Source organism: Bufo bufo, chromosome 1 (assembly GCF_905171765.1).
Source record: "Bufo bufo chromosome 1, aBufBuf1.1, whole genome shotgun sequence".
NCBI lineage: Eukaryota > Metazoa > Chordata > Amphibia > Anura > Bufonidae > Bufo > Bufo bufo.
In genome coordinates, this window is record NC_053389.1 from 679,967,249 (window position 1) to 679,993,277 (window position 26,029).

General features: G+C 47.8%; 1 protein-coding gene across 3 annotated transcripts; it reads right to left on the bottom strand.

Annotated features, from left to right (window-relative positions):
* Positions 1 to 1,161: 1,161 nt before the first annotated feature.
* On the bottom strand, positions 1,162 to 25,759 carry GDPGP1 (GDP-D-glucose phosphorylase 1). 3 transcript variants are annotated; one of them, XM_040414129.1, is made up of 2 exons: positions 25,707 to 25,759; positions 1,162 to 2,811 (listed from the first exon to the last, which is right to left on the bottom strand). In XM_040414129.1, the coding sequence occupies exon 2, from the start codon at positions 2,800 to 2,802 to the stop codon at positions 1,621 to 1,623; it is 1,182 nt and encodes a 393-aa protein (XP_040270063.1). In that variant the 5' UTR covers positions 2,803 to 2,811; positions 25,707 to 25,759; the 3' UTR covers positions 1,162 to 1,620. The 3 variants fall into 3 exon arrangements, with proteins under 3 accessions (XP_040270063.1, XP_040270062.1, XP_040270064.1); XM_040414128.1 differs by lacking the exon at positions 25,707 to 25,759 and adding an exon at positions 4,916 to 4,966; XM_040414130.1 differs by lacking the exon at positions 25,707 to 25,759 and adding an exon at positions 4,562 to 4,632.
* Positions 25,760 to 26,029: the final 270 nt, after the last annotated feature.

Sequence of the window (26,029 nt, forward strand, 5' to 3'; positions counted from 1 at the left end):
GTTTTTAGCAGTGTGTTTTTTTTGCAGTAAAAATGTCAGCTTCAGATATTAGCCAAGGGACGATGGGAAATATGAAACACAAGACACATAAGTGTTTTTGGCTACTGACGCTTTTGTTCATTAAAAGGTGTGTTTTTTTTCTTTCTAGCTTTTAAAAAAAAAAAAAGCAGGCTGGAGCTCTTGCTGTTTTTTCAGGCGGTTTCACATCACCTTCTCTATAAGGTAAAAATACCATGAAGAAAACTCCAGTGATTAGACACACTGTGTGCAAAAAACATTAAAAAAAATATACAAAAAAAGAGATAAATAAACGCACTTTTTTTTGTATCGTAGGGACCAAAAGGCAGTCTTGTCTTCAGGAAATTCACTGATAAACCAGGCACAATGTCATGTAGGGCTGGCTCAGTTGAATGTAGTGATATATTTCACTTAGCTATTGCTTCACTCTAGAGAAAAAGTACTCTTAGTCAATATGTAAATGAGCAGTTAAGTGCTCTAAGGGCAGGACCAAGCCACTATGTGCACCTTTGCTCCACATTCCTCTGTCAGTCCCCCTCTCACTCTTGATTGATAGGGCCAGGCAAGATGACTCTGCAGGAACCTGGCCCTCTCAAGAAGAAAGGAGACGGAGGGGGTGGCAGAGGAAGCAAAAGGAGCTAGGGTGCACAGAGAGGCTTGGTTCCGCCTTCAGTGCACTTAACTGCTCACTTCCATATGGATTAAAAGTACGTTTTCCCCAGGATGTAACAACAGATCACAAACTAGTGAAAGGTATTATTACATTCAGCTGATCTAGTCTGACAGGGCATTGTGTCTGATTTATTAGTGAATTTCCTGGTGACAGGTTCCCTTTAATTATAGCTTTCTTCTAACTACACTTAGACCAGGTCTACTCTGGGCAAATGCTAGATTTTGAGCTTCTGCTTTCAGTTCCACATGGAGAATGTTGCTTGGCATCACTATTTGAGCTGGAATGTCATATTATTCTAAAATGTATCTTTTCATTGTAAAGAAAGGCTCCCAATAGTAGTAATAGAAACACCCCAGAAGTAGTGACTGCTAAACATAACATAGAATTATTTTTTTAAAGGCAATGTGCCTGCTGAATATCACTTTATATGTTCCAAAGATGTTTGAAATAATTCATGAAATACCTTTTAATGAAAGATGGTGATATTCATGCTTTGGTTATACACATGTAAGGCAATGTACAGATAAAATGAACATTACAGAGGTGGCTTGGTGTCACTTTATTATCGGTGGTCAGTTTATTAAAGCATCACAGAGCTTTCAACAAACTCAGCATTAATCGGTAGTACAGTGTGTACATGATGAATAACAAGACTTGTGGTCATTATATCACTTGTAACTGGCATTTTTAGCAGTTTTCTAAAACTGTGGGTAGAGACTAGCTGCCACCCACTGCAAACACAGAAAGTAGAGGAGACTCTCCTTCCTAACTGTCTCACAGTCACTCCTCTGTCATCACACTGACATTACAGAGAAGTAGTGACCTGTAATTCTGTGAATGACGCACTTGTGCTAAGCTATAAGCTTGCCTATGTGTGTCTCCTCAGCTCACTCCTATCCATAGTCTTGGATTGACATGTGTAGTAAAAGTTATTGACCATTTAAATGTTGTACTAACTCCAGTGACAATGTATTGAATTCATCATCTGAGAAAAGATAACTCTTTACAATACTGATAACAGATTCCTCAGTTAGAGAATTGAAATCATCCTCGTTTTTGACGGGCAAGTGACCTGCAAGTTCACAGAGGGCCACATTGAATGCGGACTCCTCCTTGGCACCAAAACAGGATTGTCTCGCCCATATGACCACTCTGATACCTTCCCTTGACTCCAAGCAACCCCTGCTCTCTGGATTACAACCTCTCGTCATGAACACATTGTGCGCAATATTTTGAGATACAAAATAATCTGTAACTCTGCAAATATTCTGGGAGACGGACATCAAGTCTTTCCCGTCGGTGTGAAAAATAAAGCCTGGAGCTGGGAAATGAGTTAGCTGGTGGAAGTTAATATCGGGGCACAAAGGTTTGCTCTCCACTGACTCGATCTGCAGCTCTTCGTCCAAATAAAATCCATGTAAATGTAAGTGGTTTACAGACGCAAACCCACCAAGGCTGTTAAAACCAACTCTAAACCCCGGGTGACCACTGAGAAGTATGGATTCCAAACCAAGCAACGTTAGATCTGGGGTCAAAATCTGAGTCAAACAAAGGAATGGGTCTGGTATAAATAAAACATGTCCAAATTCAAGAGGGCTAACGTTAATGACCACCAAGGTGTGGTTATGACTACTGCTGGACAGGGCAAACACATGATTAGGGTTTCTATCCGTAAGTGCTCCACTAGGCACCTCCTCCGGTGGCAACCTGACCATCTTAAACAGAATCTCCTTATGCTTGATCTTATTGAAATTGAATTGGCTTGGGTTGAATTTCTCTTGAATAGTCTTGATGTCCTGAGGCTTTCTCCTCTCTATGCCCCTCTTGACATTAAGCTGTGCCACATACTTCACAGTGCCGGGTAAGATCTTGGTTTGTAAGCTCCACAGTGGATAGCGAAAGAGACCCTGCTCCATCTTCTCTATCCATTTGGACTGCAGTGCTCTATCAAAATCAGAAATAAAACTTTTCTCTTCTGCACATTTTCTCCTCCTCTGCCATGTGATTCCAGGCAGGATAAAGTCTTCTTCTGCATATCCATATTCTTCTACTGTGGCTCCATTGAAACTAGCTGAGTGTGTTAATGCCATGCTTCCATCACCTACATCCATGTATGTGCCCTGATAAAACAAATAACAATTAGCATTTCATCAACTAAGGTATGTTCACACGTGGCAGATATGTTGTGGATTTTCTGCCGTTGGAAGTACAGACAGAAGGTCCACAGGGTATTACGGTACCTGTGGAAGTACCTGCCCCTCATCTATTGTTACTTTTCTTGTGTGGTTGAAATAAAAAGAATGACACTCACTAAGGGCTCTTGCACATGACCGTATTTTCTTTCCGTTTCCGTTCTTTTTTTACAGGTCTGTTTATGGAACCATTGACTTCAATGGGTCAGCAAAATAAACTGAAATGACTTTGTGTACATTCAGTTTCTGTATCTCCGCATGTCCGTTCCACAAAAAATTTTAATATGTCCTATTCTTGTCCGTTGGATCCGCAAATAAAAAAAAAAAACTGATGCAATACGGATATCAAACTTTTTTTTGCGGATCCGTGTTTTGAGGTCCACAAAATATATACGGTCGTGTGCATGAGCTCTAACGCTGGGTTCACACCAGAGCGTACTGAACGTACGCTCTGTATGCGCGATTGTACGGGCGTTTACAATCGCGCCGCAGAGACAAGCGAACGCCCATTGTCGCGCGTTCCCGGAAGTTTATGTACGGGAACGCGCGACACTACGCCCCAAAGAAGCTCCTGAACTTCTTGGGGCGTCGGGCGGTTTACAGCGCGATCGTACGCACTGTAAAACGCCCAGGTGAGAACCATGCTGATAGGGAAGCATTAGTTTCTCCTTGTTGAGCGTTTTACAGCGTGTAGGAACGCGCTGTAAAACGCTCAGGTCTGAACTGGCTCTAAAAGTCAGATTTCTCACCCCCTCCCATAATAATCTTCCGACCATGGGTGTAAGTACCTATAGCTGTGGCGACTGTCAGGGCGTCTTCACACATTGCAGATTTTGTTACAAATAATTTTTGGGACTAAAATTCAGCTCCACTTATCTGAATGGGGTTGTGCCGGCGAGGAGAAGATGGATCTGTGAAAGGGCTCATTCAGGTGAGTAGAACAGATTTTTTTGTAGTAGAAATCTTCTGTAAAAAAAATCTGCCCGATGTGAATGGGGCCCAGAGGTTGACGGGACTGAGGTGCGAGAACACTGCACCTCCATGTAGGTAATGACATCATGGTGGCTTTCTGCTGTCTCTCATATATGGCACTATTATCCTTACCGTTAGGCCCCATGGACAAGACCGTATCTGTTTTGCAGTCCGCAAGTCGTGGTCTGTGTTGCATCTGCATTTTTAGCGGACCCCTTGACTTCAATGGGTCTGAGGTCCTCATTATGCAGACAAGTTCTATCTTTTTGCGGAACGGATATATGGGCACAGAAAGATAATCCGTGTGTCTTCGGCATCCGTATGTCTGTTCTGCATAAAGATTATATTAAGACTATATAGACAATGGAGAAGATTTATCAAAACTGGTGTCATGGAAAACTGGCTTAGTTGCCCATGGCAACCAATCAGATTCCACCTTTCATTTTCCAATGGAGCTCTGAAAAATTAAAGGATCAATCTGATTGGTTGCTATGGGCAACTAATTCAGTTGTCGCTTGATAAATCTCCCCTCATGTAATGCAAAATGTGGATCACGGACCCGGGTTTTCAATGGGTCCACAAACAAAATGCAGACGGCACGGGGATCGCATCCGTATTTTGCAGATCTGCGATTTGCGCACTGCAAAACGAATACGGTCATGTGTGCATGAGGCCTTAAAGAAGTTGTCCCATTATAACAACTTACCTCCTAGCCTCAGGTGGGTGTCCAAACTCTCACAAAAATGGGGAACCCTGAGTCTCGGAAGTGAAGGCAGCGACGGTCACTTATGCGCAGCGCGGCTCCAGTCACCTCTATAGAGATAGGTTGGATCGGTATGCACAGGCTGACCATTGCTGCCTTCACTCAGGATCCCAGTGGTCAGACTCCCATTCATCAGATACTTATGAAGGTTTTCTATACGTCCCTCAGCGGCTGCGCTTCTTTCACCAATGAGCATCACCTTAGTAAATACTGGGCAGAACGCCGCGCTGCTATAGGCGCCCCACTGACCGCCCCTGAGCCTGGCAGGGCACAAGTAGCCACCAGCGCCTCAAGTACCTGTACGACTCCCACGTCCCGTTCATCCCCTGCCTGCCGGTTACATGGGCACTTCCTGCTGCGACCGTACCAACAGGTGAGAACTGCAGGGGTGTACTAGGGCTAATACACTCACCATTCCGCCTCTGCCAATCTGCATACAGCTCTTAAGAAAACGGTCATATCATTCTAAGTAAACTACAGCAATACTATATCATGTGATATATATAAGAAAGCTCCCACATACTTTAGCTCTCAGAAAACACCTTATCTTCTCCAGAGCACAAAGGTTCCATCCTACCGAAGAGAACACGCCTCCTTGCTACGTCATATATGCTTTTTCTGCTGTTAGTGAAAACTCCATTACAAGATGGCGCTTACAGCTAGATATCTACATAGTTCACATACCACAATTAGTAAAACAATGCACAATGTGAGAAACCAAGTGTTATCTCTTTTCATATGTTAGCCAATGTAACAATGCCACATGCCTCAGGGGGAATGCCCCTCTGATGACTTTATAAACTGCTGTACTTCCTGTAATAAATGAGAATTTGCTTTGACCCCAGTGTGTGTGTCACAGTTATTTTCTTCCGTGCACGTAAAACCCTTGGGTTACTATTAAATTGGGGCAGTAGAGCGAAAGTCAGAAAGACACATTGTGTGTATGTTATAAAGGATCATGGATGTGAAGAAGTTGAAGATTACAGAATGTGATTTTAAATGGAGAATTGAGTGCGTGGAAGTAAGCAATACTAAGCATTGTGGAAAATTGAGTGATGATGCAGTGCAGCGCTGATGAAGTATTGTGTCTTGTGCCCGCACTGTGCGCGTCTCTGTTACCCGGTGAATATAGAGGGAGAGACAGGGGGGAGTGACGTAGCTGCACGGGGGAGTGACGTCATGACATTGGAATGTGTGATAGTGAGAACACTGCAATACTAAGATATATTGGATATAATCAAAAGAAAATGTGCGTCAAGTACTGTGTGTGTGTTTGTGTGTATGGAGTTAATAAGTTCAAAGACTTTTGTGTGTGTAAAAGTATGGGAAAGGGTTCTATATGTCTGTCTGTTTCTATGTCTGTTCGACATTGAATGTTATGTCTGTGTGGACCGGGAATCTGACCTTGTGTGTTGCCAACTAGAAAACTGACTAGTAGAGGAAGGTCACGCAGCCAAGTTTACTGTGAGCGAAATCAGCTCACAGGCCAAATTAAGAGTTAAGTCGAGATGAAAGAGAACATCACACAAGGAGGGGTGGCTTTAGGCCAAAAAGGAGCGAAATTATTACAAAATTTCTCACAGGAGTGAACACAGGACATTCGGCCTTGAATTTAGAACATTCTATTCTTGATATTATAAAAAACCAATGCAAGCGACAACATGAAAATAATTAAGCATAGGAAATTAGGCTGGACAGAAATGTATGGCGCCACTGACACTACCCTCCAAGATGGTGCTGTGAGACCCTACCACACCCCCCAGCAGCCATCTTAACTGAAGTAACTTCCTCACCAGCGAACATCTTCACTAATCCAATTTCCGGCCTGGCTGCAATCTTAACTCCTGTAACTTCTGGCTGGCCCAGCGGCCAACTTAACTGAGGGAGTGTCACGGAACCATGAACCAGACGTACAACAAGAGATAAGTGAAAATAAGAAGGCTTTATTGAAAATAAAGCTGTAAAGCAAAAGTCCAAACGAATGGTGAAACCGAAGCAGAGTCTTTGAGAGGCCAGAGATCAGGAACCAGAAGGGTAGTCAGACGAAGCCAGGATCAGGAACCAGCAGGGTAGTCAGACGAAGCCAGGATCAGGAACCAGCAGGGTAGTCAGACGAAACCAGGATCAGGAACCAGAAGCAGCAGCAGTCTTAGAAGCATGTGAACACAGGAGGACCAAGCAAGGAACTGAAGCCAGAGACCTCCTATATATATGAGCTAGGCATCCAGCTCCTCCCAGTGGGAAGGAGGAGCCGCAGGGTGGAAGGCTACAAGAAACCCAGAAACCAAGATGGCCGCCAGCACATGTCAAACGAAGGAGAACAGCAAGAAGGTAAGACCATGACAGTACCTCCCCCTCAAGGGCCCCTCCTCCGCGGAGCAAAAAACGGTTTCTGAGGGAAGCGTGCGTGGAAGGCTCGGAGCAAGGCAGGAGCATGGACATCTGCGGAGGGAACCCAGGAACGCTCCTCTGGACCATAACCACGCCAATGGACCAAAAACTGCACCCGACCGCGGACCAGGCGTGAGTCCAGGATATTGCTCACCTCATACTCCTCATGATTGCCCACTCGGACCGGACGAGGCCGAGGAAGTGAAACGATTACACACCAGTGGCTTCAACAGGGAGACATGAAACACGTTAGAGATCCGCATGCCAGGAGGAAGCGCAAGGGCATAGGCTACCGGGTTTACCCTGCGAAGCACTCGGAAGGGACCAACAAAGCGAGGCGCCAGCTTGGGAGTGGGCACTCGAAGGTTGAGGTTGCGGGTGGACAACCATACACGGTCTCCGACCTGGTAGGAAGGAGCAGGCGCTCGTCTGCGATCAGCCTGGAGTCTCTGGCGCTGCGCAGAGGCCTCAAGGGACTTCTGGATCTGTACCCAAGAAGCACGTAGGACGGAAAGGTGATCCTCCTCTCCCCAGGATATTCCGGCGGTGAATACCTCCGGTAACACGGCAGGTTGGAACCCATAATTGGCCATGAAGGGAGACGTCCCAGAGGAAGAGTTCACCGCCGTGTTCCTGGCAAACTCAGCCCAAGGCAGAAGGTCAACCCAATTGTCTTGGTGATCGGAGACATAGCAACGAAGGAATTGCTCCAAGGCCTGATTGGATCGTTCTGCGGCCCCATTGGACTGAGGGTGGTAGGCCGAGGAGAAGGAGAGATGAATCCCCAACTGGGAGCAAAAGGCGCGCCAGAACCTGGACACAAACTGACTCCCCCGATCCGACACAATCTCCTTGGGCAACCGGAAGACCTCCCTGGCAAAAATCGTGGCCAACTCTTGTGCAGAGGGTAACTTCTTGAGAGGAACACAGTGGCACATTTTGGAAAACCGATCCACAATCATGAGAATGACCGTATGGCCTCGGGATGCAGGGAGGTCCACAATGAAATCCATCCCCAGGTGTGACCATGGGCGCTCCCCGGTGGCTATGGGTTGCAGAAGGCCCAACGGAAGGTGCCGAGGGGACTTACTCTGGGCACAAACGGAGCATGCCGCTACATATGCGGCGATGTCGGAACGTAGGGAAGGCCACCAGAACAGACGTGAAACAGCCCAGGACAGCTGATTCTTTCCAGGATGCCCCGCGGTCTTGGAGTTATGGTAGGTTCGCAACAACCGAGTGCGCAACTCCTCAGGCACAAAACATCTGCCGTTGGGTCTCCCAGAGGGAGCACCAGATTGAGCCGCCAAAATCTGCTCACCCAGGGGAGAGGTCAGGCTGGTGCGAATGGCGGCCAGGATCTGATTCGGAGGTATGACCGAAGTCGGAATCGACTCCTCCCTGGACAGCTCGGAGTACTGCCGTGATAGGGCATCCGCCCTGATGTTCTTGGAACCGGGTAGGTAGGAGACCACGTAATTAAAACGTGACAAGAACAGAGCCCATCTGGCCTGACGTGGTGTCAATCTCTTAGCCTCAGAAAGGTAGGTCAGATTCTTATGGTCCGTCAGGATGAGAACCGGAACCACCGAACCCTCGAGCAAGTGCCTCCATTCTTTAAGGGCCTGCACGATGGCCAATAACTCCCTGTCACCAATCTGATAGTTGCACTCCGCGGAAGACAGTTTCCGGGAGTAAAACCCACAAGGAAGCAGAGGACCCTCTGGTGTTCTACGCTGAGACAGAAGGGCGCCTACTCCCGTCTCAGACGCGTCCACCTCGAGGACAAAGGGCAACCCAGGGTTGGGATGCGACAGAATCGGAGCCGACACAAAAGCGGACTTTAGGGCCTCAAAAGCTCGGATGGCCTAGAGCGGCCAGACCTGGGAATTACTGCCCTTCCTGGTCAGATCCGTGAGAGGCTTGGCCAGCATGGAAAAGTCCCTGATGAACTTCCGATAATAATTGGCGAAGCCCAAAAAGCGCTGCAGGGAACGAAGACCACTGGGCTGGGGCCACTGTAAGACAGCCGAAACCTTCTCAGGATCCATGGAGAACCCCTCAGCGGAAATGATGTAACCTAAGAAGGTTACCTGGGATCGGTGAAATTCGCATTTCTCAAGCTTACCGAACAGCTTGTTCTCTCGTAACCGTTGCAACACTCGTCTGACATCCAGAATGTGGGCCTCCATGGATTCAGAATATACCAAGATGTCATCCAAATAGACCACCACACACTGCTGCAACAGGTCACGGAAAACATCGTTGATGAATTCCTGAAAGACTGCGGGTGCATTGCACAACCCAAAGGGCATAACCAAGGATTCATAATGACCGGTCCTGGTGTTAAACGCGGTCTTCCACTCATCGCCCGCCTTGATCCTTACCAGGTTATATGCCGCCCTCAGGTCGAGTTTGGTAAAGACCGTGGCCCCTTTAAGGCGATCGAACAGCTCGGAAATCAAGGGTATCGGGTAAGCGTTCTTGATCGTGATGCGATTGAGACCCCTGTAATCGATGCAAGGCCTCAACTCACCGCCCCTTCTTTTTCACAAAGAAAAATCCAGCCCCTGCCGGGGACGAGGATTTGCGAATGTGTCCGCGTGAAAGCGCCTCCCTCACGTACTCCTCCATGGCCTCATTCTCCGCTACCGACAGTGGATAGACCTTGCCACGAGGAGGAACGGCACCAGGTTGTAACTCTATGGCACAATCGTATGGGCGGTGCGGAGGTAGGGCAACCGCGCGCACCTTATCGAATACATCCCGGTACTCCTCGTATTCAGGAGGCAACAGAGAGTCCGAGGAAGTACACAGCAACTTGACAGACCCATGGATGCAACTAGTCCCACACTGCGGTGACCACGAGAGGATCTCGGCCGATCTCCAATCGAAAGTCGGATTATGCTTCTGGAGCCAGGGGTACCCCAAGACCACCGAGTAGTGTGGAGACGAAATAACCTGGAGACAGACCGACTCTCTGTGAACGGCACCAATGGCTATCCCCACTGGAAGGGTCTCATGAGTCACGTGTGACGACAGAAGGGGTCTGCCGTCTATCGCCTCAAGAGCCAGTGGGGAACCTCGAGCCTGCAGAGGAATGGAATTGGCGGCAGCGAACACACTATCAATGAACAAACCACCAGCACCCGAGTCCACCAACGCCTGGGTCGTCACCGAGCCCCCGACCCAGGAGAGGACAACAGTGATCAGTGGTTTGTCACCACGGGAAACCGGGGACGAGGAGACTCCACCCAAGATCTGCCCCCGACAGGATCTCAGGTACGAGCGTTTCCCGGACGGTTCGGACATGCCAACCGAAAATGCCCACCGAGACCACAGTACATGCATCGACCCTCGCGTCTCCGGAGTACCCTCTCCCCCTCGGACAGGCGAGCAAACCCCAGCTGCATGGGTTCACCCCCAGACAAGTCATCCCCAGGAGGCGTGGGAGGAGAGGGAGGCACGGGTGGGACAGCAAACGTAGGCGCCAATCTGTTAGAAGACCTCCGCAGGCTCTCCTTAAAGGAAGGTCTCTCCCTGAGTCTGGTGTCAATCAAAATCAGGAAAGAAATAAGAGACTCGAGCTCCACTGGTAGGTCCTTAGCTGCAACCTCATCCTTCAAGGCATCCGAGAGGCCATGAGAGAAAGCAGCGACCAGAGCCTCATTATTCCAGCCCACCTCTGCTGCCAGGGTACGAAACTCAATGGCGTATTCAGCTACGGATCGTGAACCCTGTCTGATGGACATAAGGAGCTTCGCAGCAGAGGCAGCACGAGCCGGCACATCGAATACCTTCCGAAGAGAAGCAACAAAACCGGAAAACTCGGCAACCACCGGATTGTTGTTCTCCCATAAAGGGCTGGCCCAGGCCAAGGCCTTGTCCGAGAGCAGCGAGATCAAGAAGCCCACCTTTGATCTCTCAGTAGGAAAGGCATGTGGCAGCAACTCGAAATAAATGCCCACCTGGTTAAGGAAACCTCGGCACTGAGTTGGCTCTCCCCCAAAGCGCTGTGGAAGAGGGGCAGAACCGGTCATACCCCGAAACACCGCAGGCGCAACAACAGGTGTCGGGGTAGACTCTGGCGCAACAACCGGAGCGGCAGTAGGAGCGACAACCGACCCATCGGCAACGGGAGCGAAATGAGCCGTGCGTTCAAGCAGGGTTTGCAACGCCACAGCGAACCGACCCAACAGGTGATCCTGCTGATCAAGTCTGGCAACCAGCATGGGTAGCGAGGATGGCCCTGTACCGTCAGAACTCATGGCTTGGTCCTAATGTCACGGAACCATGAACCAGACGTACAACAAGAGATAAGTGAAAATAAGAAGGCTTTATTGAAAATAAAGCTGTAAAGCAAAAGTCCAAACGAATGGTGAAACCGAAGCAGAGTCTTTGAGAGGCCAGAGATCAGGAACCAGAAGGGTAGTCAGACGAAGCCAGGATCAGGAACCAGCAGGGTAGTCAGACGAAGCCAGGATCAGGAACCAGCAGGGTAGTCAGACGAAACCAGGATCAGGAACCAGAAGCAGCAGCAGTCTTAGAAGCATGTGAACACAGGAGGACCAAGAAAGGAACTGAAGCCACAGACCTCCTATATATATGAGCTAGGCATCCAGCTCCTCCCAGTGGGAAGGAGGAGCCGCAGGGTGGAAGGCTACAAGAAACCCAGAAACCAAGATGGCCGCCAGCACATGTCAAACGAAGGAGAACAGCAAGAAGGTAAGACCATGACAGGGAGCCATCTTAGTTACTGGTATATTTCCGGATACGGCTAAAATCGTGAAACTATACACATAGATCCAAGTAGCACCACAAGAGGTACTCACTCCAGTCAGTAAGTGAAGGATACACATATACTTCTAATTAGTCATGACCGGTAGCATTGTTTAATTGTTTATTCAGATAAAATGTTTTAACTTCTATGTTTTTGTTTTTCAAGTAAAGTCAAGTGAAACTCCCCCCTCCTTTTCTAGAACCGCAAACGGAGGGGATTGTGATGGAGGTGGTCTTAACTGTGGTAAACTGTAGCTTTAAGCCCAGATAGATTCAGTTTTTTTCTGTCTTTCATATGATGTTGCTGAAAAATGCTAACCTTGAGATAAGATACTGCAGAAGTAGTAAAGAATGCAAACAGGCAGTGAAAAACATCAGCAAGCTAATGAAAGGTGTAAACATGCCCCCCCCCCCCCCCCCCCCCATCTCCGATGGTAAACGGAGAGTAGTAGTGAGAAAAAGCATGTAGGGAGATAAAGGGTGGCTGAAAGATAACAACCTCACAGAACAGGCAGACGTCTTCCTGCGAGAGGCAAGTGTATAGAGGAGGAGGTGTAGAGAGACAGAGAAAGTCGGGTTAAGAATGTTATCATGGGGGGCGGAGCCTGACCGTGCTATATGGCGGCTGCTTGAGAGGAGCGCTCCCGCCACCAAGCTGCTTTCAGCCACTTTAGCACTCTAATTCCCGTGCCATGGTCAAGATGCAGCCTAGGCCTGGTGCAGGAGTACTAGCTGGAGGTTTTCTGGAAGAGCAAGAGGAGAACAGAATGGAGAAATTCATCCACAAGCGTGCGGCACAGCTCCCCATCAGGGAGGACAAGATGGCGCCGAAAGCGCTGAATCGCAGGCTGGATGCGGCTCAAGGAGAATGCACTCTGCCCCTGGAGGGAGACGGCCGGCCGCAACATGGGGTGAGTGATTCCAACCCCCTTTCTAAGGACTATTTTGATATGGCCCTGCAGAGAGCCTTAGCCCCGATCGCTGCGGACTTGTCATCTATTAAAGTGGATATCCGCCATATAGGCAATCGTGTGGAGGCCCTAGAGCAATCGCAGGACGCGCTCTTTTCACAAGCGGCGTCCGTTGCTAAAACCCTGGAGTCCCATAACAAAGCGATCAATACGGCCCTGCTATTAATTGAGGACCAAGAAAATCGCAGCCGCCGCAAAAACATCCGTGTGAGAGGCCTTCCAGAGGCTGCGGATAAAGAAAATCTCTTTGCGGCCATGCATGATCTCTTCACTTACCTCCTGGGTGCGGAGCGCGCCAAAAACATCATAGTGGAGAAGGTGCACAGATCCCTCCGTCCCAAGCCTTCTCCGGCGGACAACCCCAGGGACATTATTTGCGGCCTATTAAGTTTTCGGGACACTGACGCCATTTTAAACAAAGCCAGAGGACTGGAGGAGGTAAAAATTGCAGACTCCACAGTTCAGCTGTTTCAAGATGTCGCCCCTTCCACTCTCCAAAAAAGAAGAGTGTTGAAACCACTCACAGAGGCTCTGCGTGCAGCCAGGATCCCATACAAATGGCTTTACCCCTTCGGGGTTCAGGTCACATCTGGAAATAGGCGCATTATAATCCGGTCACCTGAGGACTTACCTGTGCTCTGGAATGCCTTACAGATCCCACCGATCGCCATTCCTTCATGGCTTCCAGTCCAGCATGATGGCACGATCCCGCAACTCCCTACTCCGTGGACCACCGTTGGAAAGCAGAAGTCTAAGAAGCCCAGAACGTCGCGGTTGGACTCTAACGATTGAGGCCCTTTTTATGGTCACTTCAGTTACTTCTTTTTCTACTGGCAGGTCACTGGGTTGAGGTCGGAGGGGTGAGGATGAGGCCCTTTTTTGGTCTCTCTCCTCACCCGTCATCCTCTCTCTACACTGTTCCCTTTGACCACTCTCCTGGGCCAGTTTTTCGGCTCACACTATTTGGTTACAATGCTTTATAATGCAATGCTTATATATAATAAGCTATATGCTTACTTTATTTCCTCTCTTCTCTCTCCCTCATGTAATTTTACTATTTAGTGTTGGTTTGTTTCCCCCCCCCTCTCTCTCTTCCCCCCCCCTCCTCTCTTCTCCCCCCCCCCCCCTTCCATGTCTCCTCATCCTTTTTTCTGTGTTTCCCTTCCTCACTTCTTTTCCTCCCCCCTTTTCTCTCCTTACTGATTTGCCCCACTTATTTGTCCACATTTTTGCCTCTCCTCCTCAACCTTTGTTGTTGCTGACCTTATCTTTCCCTGCACGGGATTAGACCATTTTCTTACTTGCACTTTTTGTGCTTCTGTCTGAAATGCTTGGCAGCTTGGGCAGATCAGGCCAGAGGTTTTGAATCCTTACTCCCCCCCCCCCTCTCTTGCTCGTTATAGAGCGCACCATATTTAAACTTGCTCCAAACTTATGTGTATTAATGTTCTACATTTTTGTGGCAATGTTTGCCTGTTTCTTTTATTTTCAGTTAAGTTTATCGAGGACATATCTTGCTGGTACGGTCGGTTATCGTGTGTTTTTATGACATGGAGGCCCTGACTTATCAATGTAGCCTCGTTCAATGTGAACGGGTGTAATAATCCCATCAAGCGTAGTCGGGTTTTCCAAATATTAAGGAGAAATAAGGCTGATATCATTTTACTCCAAGAAACCCACTTTAGGGTAGGGCATGTTCCTAACTTATCCAGATCCAGCTATTCCAAATGGTTCCATGCGTGTCACTCTAACTCTTCCAGGGGGGTTAGTATTGGGATACATAGGGATGTCCCTCTCACTGATCCCACTATAGTTGCAGACCCGGAGGGTCGCTATATTTTTCTTAGCTGTAAAATTGGGAATGTGGCGGTCACTTTGTGTAACTTATACACCCCCAACAAGCAAACTGTACCCTGGCTCACCAAGATCATTAGAAATATTTCTGCAATGTATACAGGTATGCTGCTAATTGGCGGTGATCTGAATCTCACTCTTAATCCTATTTTAGATGCATCATCAGGGAGATCAGCTATATCATACCGTGCTCTGGGGAGTCTTCAGGGTCGCCTGAGGGAGCTCAACCTGTGTGATGCCTGGAGGTCCGTCCATGGAGATGCCAAAGATTTTACCTTTTATTCTAATCCACACAGATCGTATCAGAGGCTCGACTACTTCTTTATCCAGGACAGGTACTTGCAGCAGGTGCATGGGGTAGATATCCACGCTATTACAGTCTCTGATCATGCCCCTATTGTTATGTCCCTGTCACTGCCCGGAGTTGCTTCTAGAGAATGGACATGGAAGCTGAACCCCACGCTTCTTAATACATCCTCACAAATGGATGCTATCTCACGTTCACTTACAGATTATTTCCAGACCAACTCAGTCACAGAGGCATCTCCCGCATCCATATGGGAAGCCCACAAAACTGTGATTAGGGGGGAGTTGATCTCGATTGGCGCCTTCCTGAAGAAGAAGCGTCTTGCGGACATCAACTCCCTTCTATCTAAAATTGCGACACTAGAATGTACACATAAAAGATCGCTGGCTATTCAGGATCATAAGCTCCTTTTATCGTTGAGGAACGAACTAAAAACGCTTTTAAACGCCAAGGCCGCGAATGCTTACTTAAAACTGCGTCATAAACAGTATGCCCATGGCGACAAGGGCAACAAGATAATGTCGGCTCTGATTAAAAAACGTAAAGAGTAAACACACATTAGCTCCATGAGGAACACTGCAGGTACTTTAGTTTCTGACACTTCAGAAGTTGCTAAAGCATTCACTGATTATTACTGCTCTTTATATAATATTCGCCAGAGCGAGACCCCTGCTGCAATAGATTCTAGGTCAAAGAAAGTTGCAGACTTCTTAGATTCTCTCACCTTACCTGCCCTGTCTGAATCAGAAAGGGACTCCTTATTAGCTCCTATCACACTTGAAGAAATTAAGAAAACCCTCTCCTCCATTCCCCAAGGAAAGAGCCCTGGCCCTGACGGGTTTCCGATCACGTACTACAAAAAATTCCTCCCGGTCTTAGGCCCCATCTTGTTAACTACTTTAACGCTTTGCTTTCTGGTGCTGCTATGAATTCTCAGGCTTTGGAGGCGCATATAGTGGTGCTCCCTAAAGAAGGGAAGGATTTGTCTCTCCCTTCCAGCTATAGGCCCATTTCTCTGCTAAATGCAGACACTAAATTATGGGCAAAGATTCTGGCCCACAGAATAAACCCGTTACTCCAGAGAATGATAGGGGGCGATCAGGCCGGTTTCGTGGGGGGTCGGGAGTGCAGGGACGGCACTTACAGGGTATTACAAGCCATAGAATATTCTTTGACGAGTAACAAGCAGCTCACCCTTCTCAGCACTGATGCCGAGAAGACATTCGACAGGGTTGATTGGAAGTTTATGGAAGCCACTCTGAACAAATTTGGATTCCCTTCCCATTTTATCCGTGCGGTGCTGTCCCTGTACTCCTCACCTCACGCGAGGGTTAGAGTCAATGGGGTACTTTCTCCCTCCTTTGCCATAGCCAATGGGACCAGGCAGGGTTGCCCCCTCTCTCCTTCCCTTTTCATCCTTTGTCTGGAAACGTTGTTGCAGGCCATCAGACAGGATGATGACATTGCCGGGCTAAAGGTAGGCACGTCGACTCATAAGGTCGCGGCCTTTGCCGATGACATGTTGCTCCTCCTGCCGGATCCAATAAAGGCGTTCCCAGCTATCTTGGGTCTTTTCGAGTCTTTTGGCCATATGTCCAACTTCAAGATCAATCTATCTAAATTCACGGCACTGGGGGTTTGTGTCCCTGACGCAACCATTTCATTGCTGTCACAGGATCATCCCTTTCAATGGTCGTCCAGTGTCACCTACTTAGGGGTGAAGATCTCAGCCCGTATAGATCGGGCCTTCCAATTAAACTATGTCCCTCTCCTTGCTGATATTAAAAAACAATTGAAACATTTAGATATTCCATTTGTCTCTTGGATGGGGCGGAAAAATATAATTAAAACGTATATCCTTCCCAAAGTGCTGTTTCTTCTCCAGACCTTACCTATATACTTACCTGACTCTTACTTCCTGGACCTGCGTAGGATTATTTCAGGCTTCATTTGGAGGCGTGCTCGTCCGAGATTGGCATATGACTTGTTAACCCTCCCCAAACACAGAGGCGGCTTTGGCTTGCCAGACATCAAATTATACTATAGGGCTATTCAACTCCGTTTATTGAGGGAATTACTAAACATTAACATAAAAAAATTGCACGCCAATTAACATCTCCTGACGTGCTCGCCCGCCTTTGAACGGTAGATCATGGTCCTACGCATTGCATAGATGCACCACCCCTTCTAAAAGGTCTCTTAACGACTTGGAACGTTATAGCCAGGAAGTTTGGGTTTTGCCCTGGTCCCTCGCCCCTTCTCCCCATGCACCTGCTGCCGTACTGCTTATCTTCAAGCTATTCAGATGTCCTGGGGATATGGCCTGCCTTTAACGCATTTGCTGTGGGGGATTTCTTGAGAGACGGGCGGGTTGCGTCCTTGGAGGACCTCCGGGCATCACAATTGGCTTTGAGTTGGACCCCCTTGCATTACTCTCATTTTTCATTTATAGGCCAACAGTACCTCGCTAAAGCCAATAGGAATTTTATTCCCTCCTGGTTCGACACTCTGGTAGCCTCGCACAAACCGGTGAGGAAGGCCATTTCGTTAATTTACAACAAACTGTTGCTGGAGGGTGTTCCTAGCAGACCGTCCTTCATTGGGAGGTGGGAGCAAGATTTAGGCATTACTTTATCAGATGAGTCTGTCTCTTCACTATTGAGGAATTCTCACGGGTTCTCCAGATGCATCAGAATCCAGGAGAATTCCTTTAAACTGCTGACGAGATGGTACCGCACTCCGGAGGTGCTACATAGGATGGACCCTCTCACTTCCCCAGCCTGCTGGAGATGTCACGAAGAAGTTGGCACAGTCTCACATATATGGTGGTCGTGTCGGGGGGTCTCCCAGTTCTGGACCTCGCTTAGTAGGATACTACAGCAAATTTGTCCTTCGGCCCCTCCACTTTCTCCGACTCTGGTTCTTCTCAATGTACCATCAAAGGATTTCCCCTTGCATAAATATTCTCTACTAGCACATATGTTAACGGCTGCCAAACTTTTAATCCCTCTACATTGGCTCTCGACACACACTCCTTCAATTGAGGAATGGACCCAAAAGGTTCACGAGATCTGTAGGTTTGAAGAACTAACCAGTTGGGAGTCCCTCTCACACGACAAATTTAATGATATGTGGAGACCGTGGTTGAATTGGTTGGAAACAGAGTCGGGGAACTTGTGTCTTTCTACCGGGGTTTCTGTAAACTCCCCCCCCCCCCCCCCTAGTAACTACCCATTTGTGCTATTCACTCTATTTTGTATATCATGCTTGCTCAAATTACCAATGGTCATGTCTCACTCTACATCAGCATACTTTTTTACTGTTCCTAGCCTGCACCACCTATGTCTTGTGGACTAGGGCTGTTGTGCCTCAGAGGTATCTGACCCTCCTTACACGACACACATACTACTCTTGTTAGGTCCGCCTGACTAGCTCATCTTTATTCAATGCTTGAACATTTATGATACTGTACTTATATTCATATCATTGTACTGCATATGTCTGCTCGATTGTTGGGCTGTTGCCCGCATTGTTATTGTCTTTTTTACCATGCTTGCCGTGTTAAATAAAGATTTGTTAAAAAAAAAAAAAAAAGAATGTTATCATGATAATGTTAAACCACCTCCGAAACGGAGAAAGGAAACAGTAGGTCTGCCACCCTATAATTGTCCTGGGAGATGGACCTGCAGGGTCTGGGGGACCCAGATGATAGAGAAAGTTGTGCTGTGTGTGGCACTCATCGTCCACACCACACGAGAGGATTGTATTCTGTGTTGCCTGGATCACTGTCTGTCCCCACAGACACCCATGTTTTTGTTGTTAGGATGACATAGGTCAGACCAAGATTAGGAAACAGGCAATCCAGTATCGGCTGTGCTTTTAACCATTTAGCAGATTCAAGTCCGGCCCCAATGATATCCCTCCCTCTGGGTGATAAAGAAGTAGCCCCGGTTTGATTGATACTGGAGCAGCCAACCAGACAATTGTCCAGCAAATATGGCCTACCCTGGATTAATCTCCAAGAACACCAGTCCTTGGGTAGAAGTGGATGGGAAAGTCGTACACTCCCCTTTCAACAGAACCCATCCGTGTTAGATTTGTCCTTACCCAAGAAGTGCTTGCCCGGTTGCTGGTCGGTGGTAACGTCTCCTGTTGCCTCCTGGGTACAGATTTGCTTGCTTGATAAAACTCCCTGGTCCATGTTTGTGTCAGTACTCTCGGAAGATGAGAAGGAAGCCCTGCTTGCGGGAATGCACTGAGCCCGCGGATGTTAGAAAGCTCCCAGTCCCTCTGGTGGAAGTGGAGATGAAACCTGGAGCCCCAATTCCCAGGAAGATGCAGTATCACTTGAGTATCGCAGTCAGATGCCATATCTTAAACAGTCCGAGACTTTTTGAAAAAGGGGTTATCAAGGAGATTGCATCCCCTTCTAACAGTCTTTTGTACCCTGTGAAAAAGAAAAGTGAGAAGGGCAAACCAACCCGATACCAGATGGTACATGACCTACGTGCTGCCAATGAAGCCACAGTTTGTAACAGCCCCATTGTGCCCAACACACACCTTGTTGACTCAGGTTCCCACTACGCTGTGATTGATTTGACAAATGTTTTCTTTTCAGTACCACTACATTCAGATAGTTGGTAGTTATTTGCCTTCATCACACGAGGGTACCTGGGTGGTGCTACCGCAAGGAGCCCAGAATTCGCCCAGTATGTATACTGCAGCCATGTCACTCCTCTCCTTTTTTAACTGATCATGGCTGCAAGGTGTCAAAAATGTAACTTCAGTTTCTCTGCATTAGCTTCCTGGGGTGAAACATCTCACCTGTTCGGCCAGAAACATGAATGCACTGAGGACATTTTTGGGCCTTGTTCCTTATTGCAAATCTTGGATACGCACGTTTGATGCAGCCTCTATATGATTGTTTGTCCTTTAGTCCCTACCGCCTCACAGATGAGGTGGTAGATGCCTTTTATGCCTAAAGATGACAAGTTTGTGCTCCCCCGCACTGACCATATCAGATTATCACATTTAGATTGTATTGTACAGAAGTGAATGGCCATGCCTCAGCTGTCCTCACCCAACTGCATGGCCAGCTACAATGCCCTATGGCATATTATTCAGCCAGACTTGACCCCGTGGCCAGAGGTGCCCCTTTCTGCAGCAGAGCTGTAGCAGTTGTACAAGCCATGCTTGATAAAGGCTCTGAGATAGTCCTGAACCACAAAGTGACAGTGATAGTACGTCTATCCTCATGAAAGTACAACCCAAGAACCTTTTTGTTGCCCGCAGAGTTAGATGTGATAACTTACAAAGTGTGTGGTTTAACTCTGCTAAATCCTTATGTGCCGGAAGAAGGCCACAGTCTTGTTAGGGCTGAACCTCGGTATATCTCTGCTTGTTGATTTGAATGATCATATTCATCCTGACTAAGGATAAGGGCTCTTTCACACTTGCGTTGTTCTGTTCCGGCATAGAGTTCCGTCGTCGGGGCTCTGTGCCGGGAGAATCCTGATCAGTTTTATCCTAATGCATTCTGAATGGAGTGAAACCCGTTCAGGATGCATCAGGATGTCTTCAGTTCCGGAACGGAATGTTTTTTGGCCGGAGAAAATACCGCAGCATGCTGCGCTTTTTGCTCCGGTCAAAAATCCTTAACACTTGGATCACGTCATCTTGCGCATGGGGCGCCCTGACGTCATTCTGGAGCGCCCCGGGACCTGCACGGACGGTAAGTATACTGCTCCCCCGCTCCCCACTACTACTATGGCAACCAGGACTTTAATAGCGTCCTGGGTGCCATAGTAACACTGAACGCATTTTGAAGACGGATGCGTCTTCAAATGCTTTCAGTTCACTTGCGGTGTTACGGATCCGGCGGGCACCTCCGGCAAATGGAGTACACAACGGATCCGGACAACGCAAGTGTGAAAGAGGCCTAAGCGAATTGGTTCTCACATAGTTTTATAGGGCTGAGAAAAGACATCTGCCCATCCAGCTCAGCTCAGGAATTCAGTCCAAGAGAGAGACAACGACTAGTACACAAATGTGTGTTTCTCAACAGTATATATGTGTTTGAGTACACCAAAAAGTTACTAAATTAACATTTAATAACTGATCCCGACCATATGTTTATTGTGTCGATTTTTTAACCTACTGTACTACTAACACATAGGATCATGTCATGGAATTGTATTACCTTTATTGGCTTCTCACAATTGGCACTGTTAGATACGATCATGACATATCACAAACTTATTTCCTGAAGCTTAGAGATCAAGTGTTTTAAATACCGTATTTTCCGGCGCATAAGACGACTTTCTAACACTAGAAATTATTTTCAAAAGTCGGGAGTCGTCTTATACGCCGGGTATAAGGTATAAACTCAGATCCGATGGTATATTCTAACCCCCAGGCGTTCCCATGGTGACAGAGACGCTTGCCTGGGGGTTAGAATATCCCATCGGATCTGAGTATTCACGGGGACGCTTGCCTGTCCCTCCCTCCCCCCTTGTGCTGCAGAGCCCCGAATCCTGGATCCCAGCGCCGCCCCTCTCCTAATTTATTCACTGTAGGCCTGCTACAGCTTCACAGTGCAGCGATGTATCAGCCGCTCACAGCAGTATAATATCTAAAGACTATTCCTTAACCAACAGTAACTTGAACTTTAAATTAGCGCTATGATCTTTATTACCTTACAAGGAAGCTCCGGTAACAGACAGACAGAGGCGGCGTAACGTCACTCACTCATGTGACATGCCTGCTCCGCCCACTTTATGAATGGAGCAGGCGCAACAGGTGAGTGAGTGACTTTTCTGGTCCGACCCCCGCTGATCAACTGTTTGAGAAGGCAGCAGCGCTCTAGGAGCGCCACGGCTAGTATCAACTGGCCTGGGCAGGGCTAAGCTCCATTCAAGTGAACAGGTCGCTGAAATAACTCCTCCTGTTTCACTGGGAGTTCTGAAGACCTTACAGAACAAGGTGGGGAAGGAGGAAAGGGACTGGTGGATGGAAAAGGGGGGACTACAAATGAGGAAGGCCTAACACAGTCGGCAAAAAATGAACCGACTCCGACTTCTACTAGATTTGAATTGGATTAAAAAATTTAAAAAAGCAAGTTTAAATGTCCCAATTCACAAAAAGTTATAATTAATTACCGTATTTTTCGCCCTATAAGACGCACCTGCCCATAAGACGCACCTAGGTTTTTGAGGAGGAAAATAAGAAAAAAAACATTTTGAACCAAAAGGTGTGCTTTTGGTGGGTTTTGAACTTATGATGGTCTGTGGATGGCACTGTTATGGGGGCATCTGTGGATGGCACTGTTATGAGGGCATCTGTGGGTGGCACTGTTATGGGGGCATCCGTGGATGGCACTGTTATGGGGGCATCCGTGGATGGCACTGTTATGGGGGCATCCGTGGATGGCACTGTTATGGGGGCATCCGTGGATGGCACTGTTATGGGGGATCATTGTGGGGGCATCTGTGGATGACACATATATAGCATCTTATCTTATGTGTCATCCACAGATCCCCCGCATAACAGTGTCCCTGTGTAGTGAATGGGGGCCAGCATCTGTTTCGGTAATGGCAGCGGGGCCCGTTGCCTGCTTCATTCATAAAGTGGGCGGAGCAGGCGCGTGACGTAGTGAGCTACGCTACGAGCGCCCACCCGGCCTCCTGACTGCCAAGAAGTTAGTAGTAAGTAGTACAGCGCTAGATTTAAGATGATTGGAATACTTTAACAATACCCACAAGTTAGATATGATTATAGTGAGCGGGTCCCGGTGTAGTAGAATACAGTGACTGCACCGGGCCCCGCTGCCATTACAGAAACAGATGCCGGCCCCCAAGCCCCTCCTCCCTCTCAGCCTATTCACCGGACGGTCGCAGCATTCGCCTCATAAGACACACTGCTATTTTTCCCCCACTTTTGCAAAAAATACGGTACTTCTCTACTGTAAGAATAAAGGCCAATGCATGCAGTGCGTCACGTTACCGCAAAACGAACACGTTAAGGGACCATGAAGAAGCGTGCTTTTCATATGCTTCACTATATGGCACGCAACGCACAGTTAAGGAGCGGCAATACTTATACTATGTTTTTTGCAGGACTAGAGACACTTGTATAAGTGAAGGGAATGGGTAGTCAATAGCTCAAGACTGAAGCTGTAAACCATTGGAAAAACTGCTGTCATTCAGCTAAGGCTATAAAAACTTGTAAACTCAGATTGTTAGCTTAAACTTTAAACATGACTATGGGATTCTACTAGGGAAATCAGGTATTACAATAAATGCCCCTTCCTGGATCCCCCCACTGCCCTATCTTCAGCAGAAGATCAGCACACAAAGGAGAAGGCAGCAGCTTCCTAGCCAGTAGTTCTGTGGTAATGACATGTATGTTGCCTTTCTTTCCTTCAAGGAATGTATAAAATATATTTGCATATTAAATACAGAGGAGTCGGAGTCGGAAGTACCAAAAACTGAGGAGTCGAAGTCGGAGCATTTATCTACCGACTCCACAGCGCTGCACAGTTCCAAGGGAAACTCTGCCTTCCCAGGTCCCTCTAATCTCTGATGACACAGGCAACCCATGGAGTGACGCACCAGTCAGAAAAACTGCTGTGTGTGATTTAGTACATAGCGTATGAAACGCCCCAGGGTTTAGCACTGTAGCAGTTAGATATACTGAAGGATGTATGATTTTTGTCCAGAACAACGTGAGACAAGGTGGTTAAGATACCCCAGAAACACACGTCTTGCCCTTTGTATCTGTTTCAACGCTTGCAGACTACCTTTAACCACCCAAGGTGGGCATGTATGAGTATGTATTGGTGTGCGATGACTTGTTTTCAGGATGGCCAGAAGCATACCCCGTAGCTAGGACCACAGCAAAGAAGATTCAGGTATGGGGTACCTGAGACCCTTGAAAGTGACACAGGTGAAGTGATGCAGAAGATAATGAAGGTTTTGGGTGTAGAACAGGCCTTACATGCTTCGTACCATCCACAAAGCAGCCGTAGAGTAGGGAAAAAAGGAACTGAACGGGACACTAAAGGTAAAGATGAAAAAAGGTATATCCCTAACCGTGAGACAGGCCTTAATCACTATAAAGGTCCTTTGTGGGTCAGGCCCTAGGACAGGATTGTATTTCCCACAGTGGTTGCTTCACCTCCAGATATTAAAAAACCACCAGGAACCAACCCACTTGTGTCTGGAGATTGGCTGGTGGTAAAAAGACACGTTCGAAAAGCCCTGTCCTCAAATCCTGGTTTGATGGTCCATTCCGAGTGTTCTTGACCACAAGCACATCAGTGAAGCTTGAAGGAAAGCCTAATTCGAGTCATTTCAAGAAAGTGTGGAGTCGGGAGACTTGAAAGGATGTTTCTTGTTCCCCCTTGTGTGACTGCGGATCCTGACTAAAAGAATATGGATTCTAATCTAATATATAAAGCTGAGTGTATATGTGTGAGTGTGTGTGTGTGTGTGTATGTCCGCTAAAGGAATCCGCACCGTCGCATTTACAATCAAGAAATTTGGCACACAGGTACATCATCTGTCCGGGAAGGTTTTAGACCAGGTCTCAGCTCTCTAGGACGTACCGCTCCTGAGATATTCCCAAAAAATGCATTAGCCAATAGAAGCTTGATCACATGACCCTTATCAGCCAATAGAAGCTCGCAGGTCCTCCAGCCTCCACATACAGTTTTACTCCAGGTTTCCATAACAACCCAGCCATTTATCTTCACTGCTGTAGGAGAGCTTTAAAGGAAATCTGTCACCAGGATAATCGCTATTGAAGTAAAGCCATGGCCTAATAGTACTTAGTACTTTATTACAAGATGTGCCTTTGTTCCAGCAATAGATGTTTTTATCCTCTGAAAGACAGTAAAGGTGCCCAGAGGGGCATCACTATTGCAGGAAGGAGCCCAGACACGCCCCCTGCCACAATGTGTCCACCCTCAAGACTTAAAACCCCGCCCCCAGGTCCCACTAAGCCACGTCTCTGATCTGGCTAGGCCACGCCCTCTCACACTCCTGAGCCGACAAGGATTGAAAAAATGAAGGTAAAAATCAGTTTCTGTCAGCTGCAGGGGTGGGAGGGAGGGTGACTTTCTCCCTGCAGCTTACACTCAGACATCACAGTGCTGCTGTCCTAGGCTCCATTCAGACGTCCATAGTGCATTGCGCAGGGGCGTAACTATAGGGGAAGCAGGTGAAGCGGCTGCTTTGGGGCCCTGTCCTAGAAGGGGGCCCATCCAGGAGGAGGACTAAAAGATTTTGTCAGGGCCCCCTCAACAGTATTACACAATGAAATTATATACAGCGACAGTGTAGAAAACGGATGGAACAGCTGCCGGCCCTGGTCTGAGAGAGCGATCTTTACTAGCCACAGGAAAGGGGGCGGCGTGAAAGGAAGGGGTTGTGAAAAAATTACTGGGGGAGGGGGGCCCCATAAATTTTTTTGCTGTGGGGCCGAGTCATTTCTAGCTACGCCACTGGCATTGCGGATCCGCAAATTGTGAATCTGCAATATACCCAACCGGCACACCCATAGAAATGCCTATTTTTGTCCGCAATTGCGAACAAGAATAGGACATGCTCTATTTCTTTCCGGAGCCCACTGTGTGGGGTCCGCATCTCTTCCGGCCCCATAGAGAATGAATGGATCCGCACCCATTCTACGGACGTGTGAATGGACCCCTAGAGTGGGCAGAACGCCGCGCTGCTATAGGCGCCCATGAGCCTGGCAGGACACAAGAAGTCACCAGCGCCCCACGTACCTGTACGACTCCCACGTCCCATTCATCCCCTGCTGCCTGCCGGTTACACGGGCACTTCCTGCTGCGACTGTACCAACAGGTGAGAAGTGCAGGGGTGTAACCAGGGCTAATACACTCACCATTCCGCCTCTGCCAATCCGCATACAGCTCTTAAGCTAACAGTCATATCATTCTAAGTAAACTACAGCAATACTATATCATGTATACCACAGCACACGTCTCCATAACGGAAAAGAAATACTAGTAACCCCCCTCTTTATAGGAGATATGGACACAACCTCCACATCACTAGGTTTCCAGCGGCGCCTCTGATCTTATTACTG

What these genes read in the sequence shown, in the direction of transcription:
- GDPGP1 (XM_040414129.1), bottom strand. Translation starts at nt 2,802, where the DNA reads ATGGATGTAGGTGATGGAAGCATGGCATTAACACACTCAGCTAGTTTC.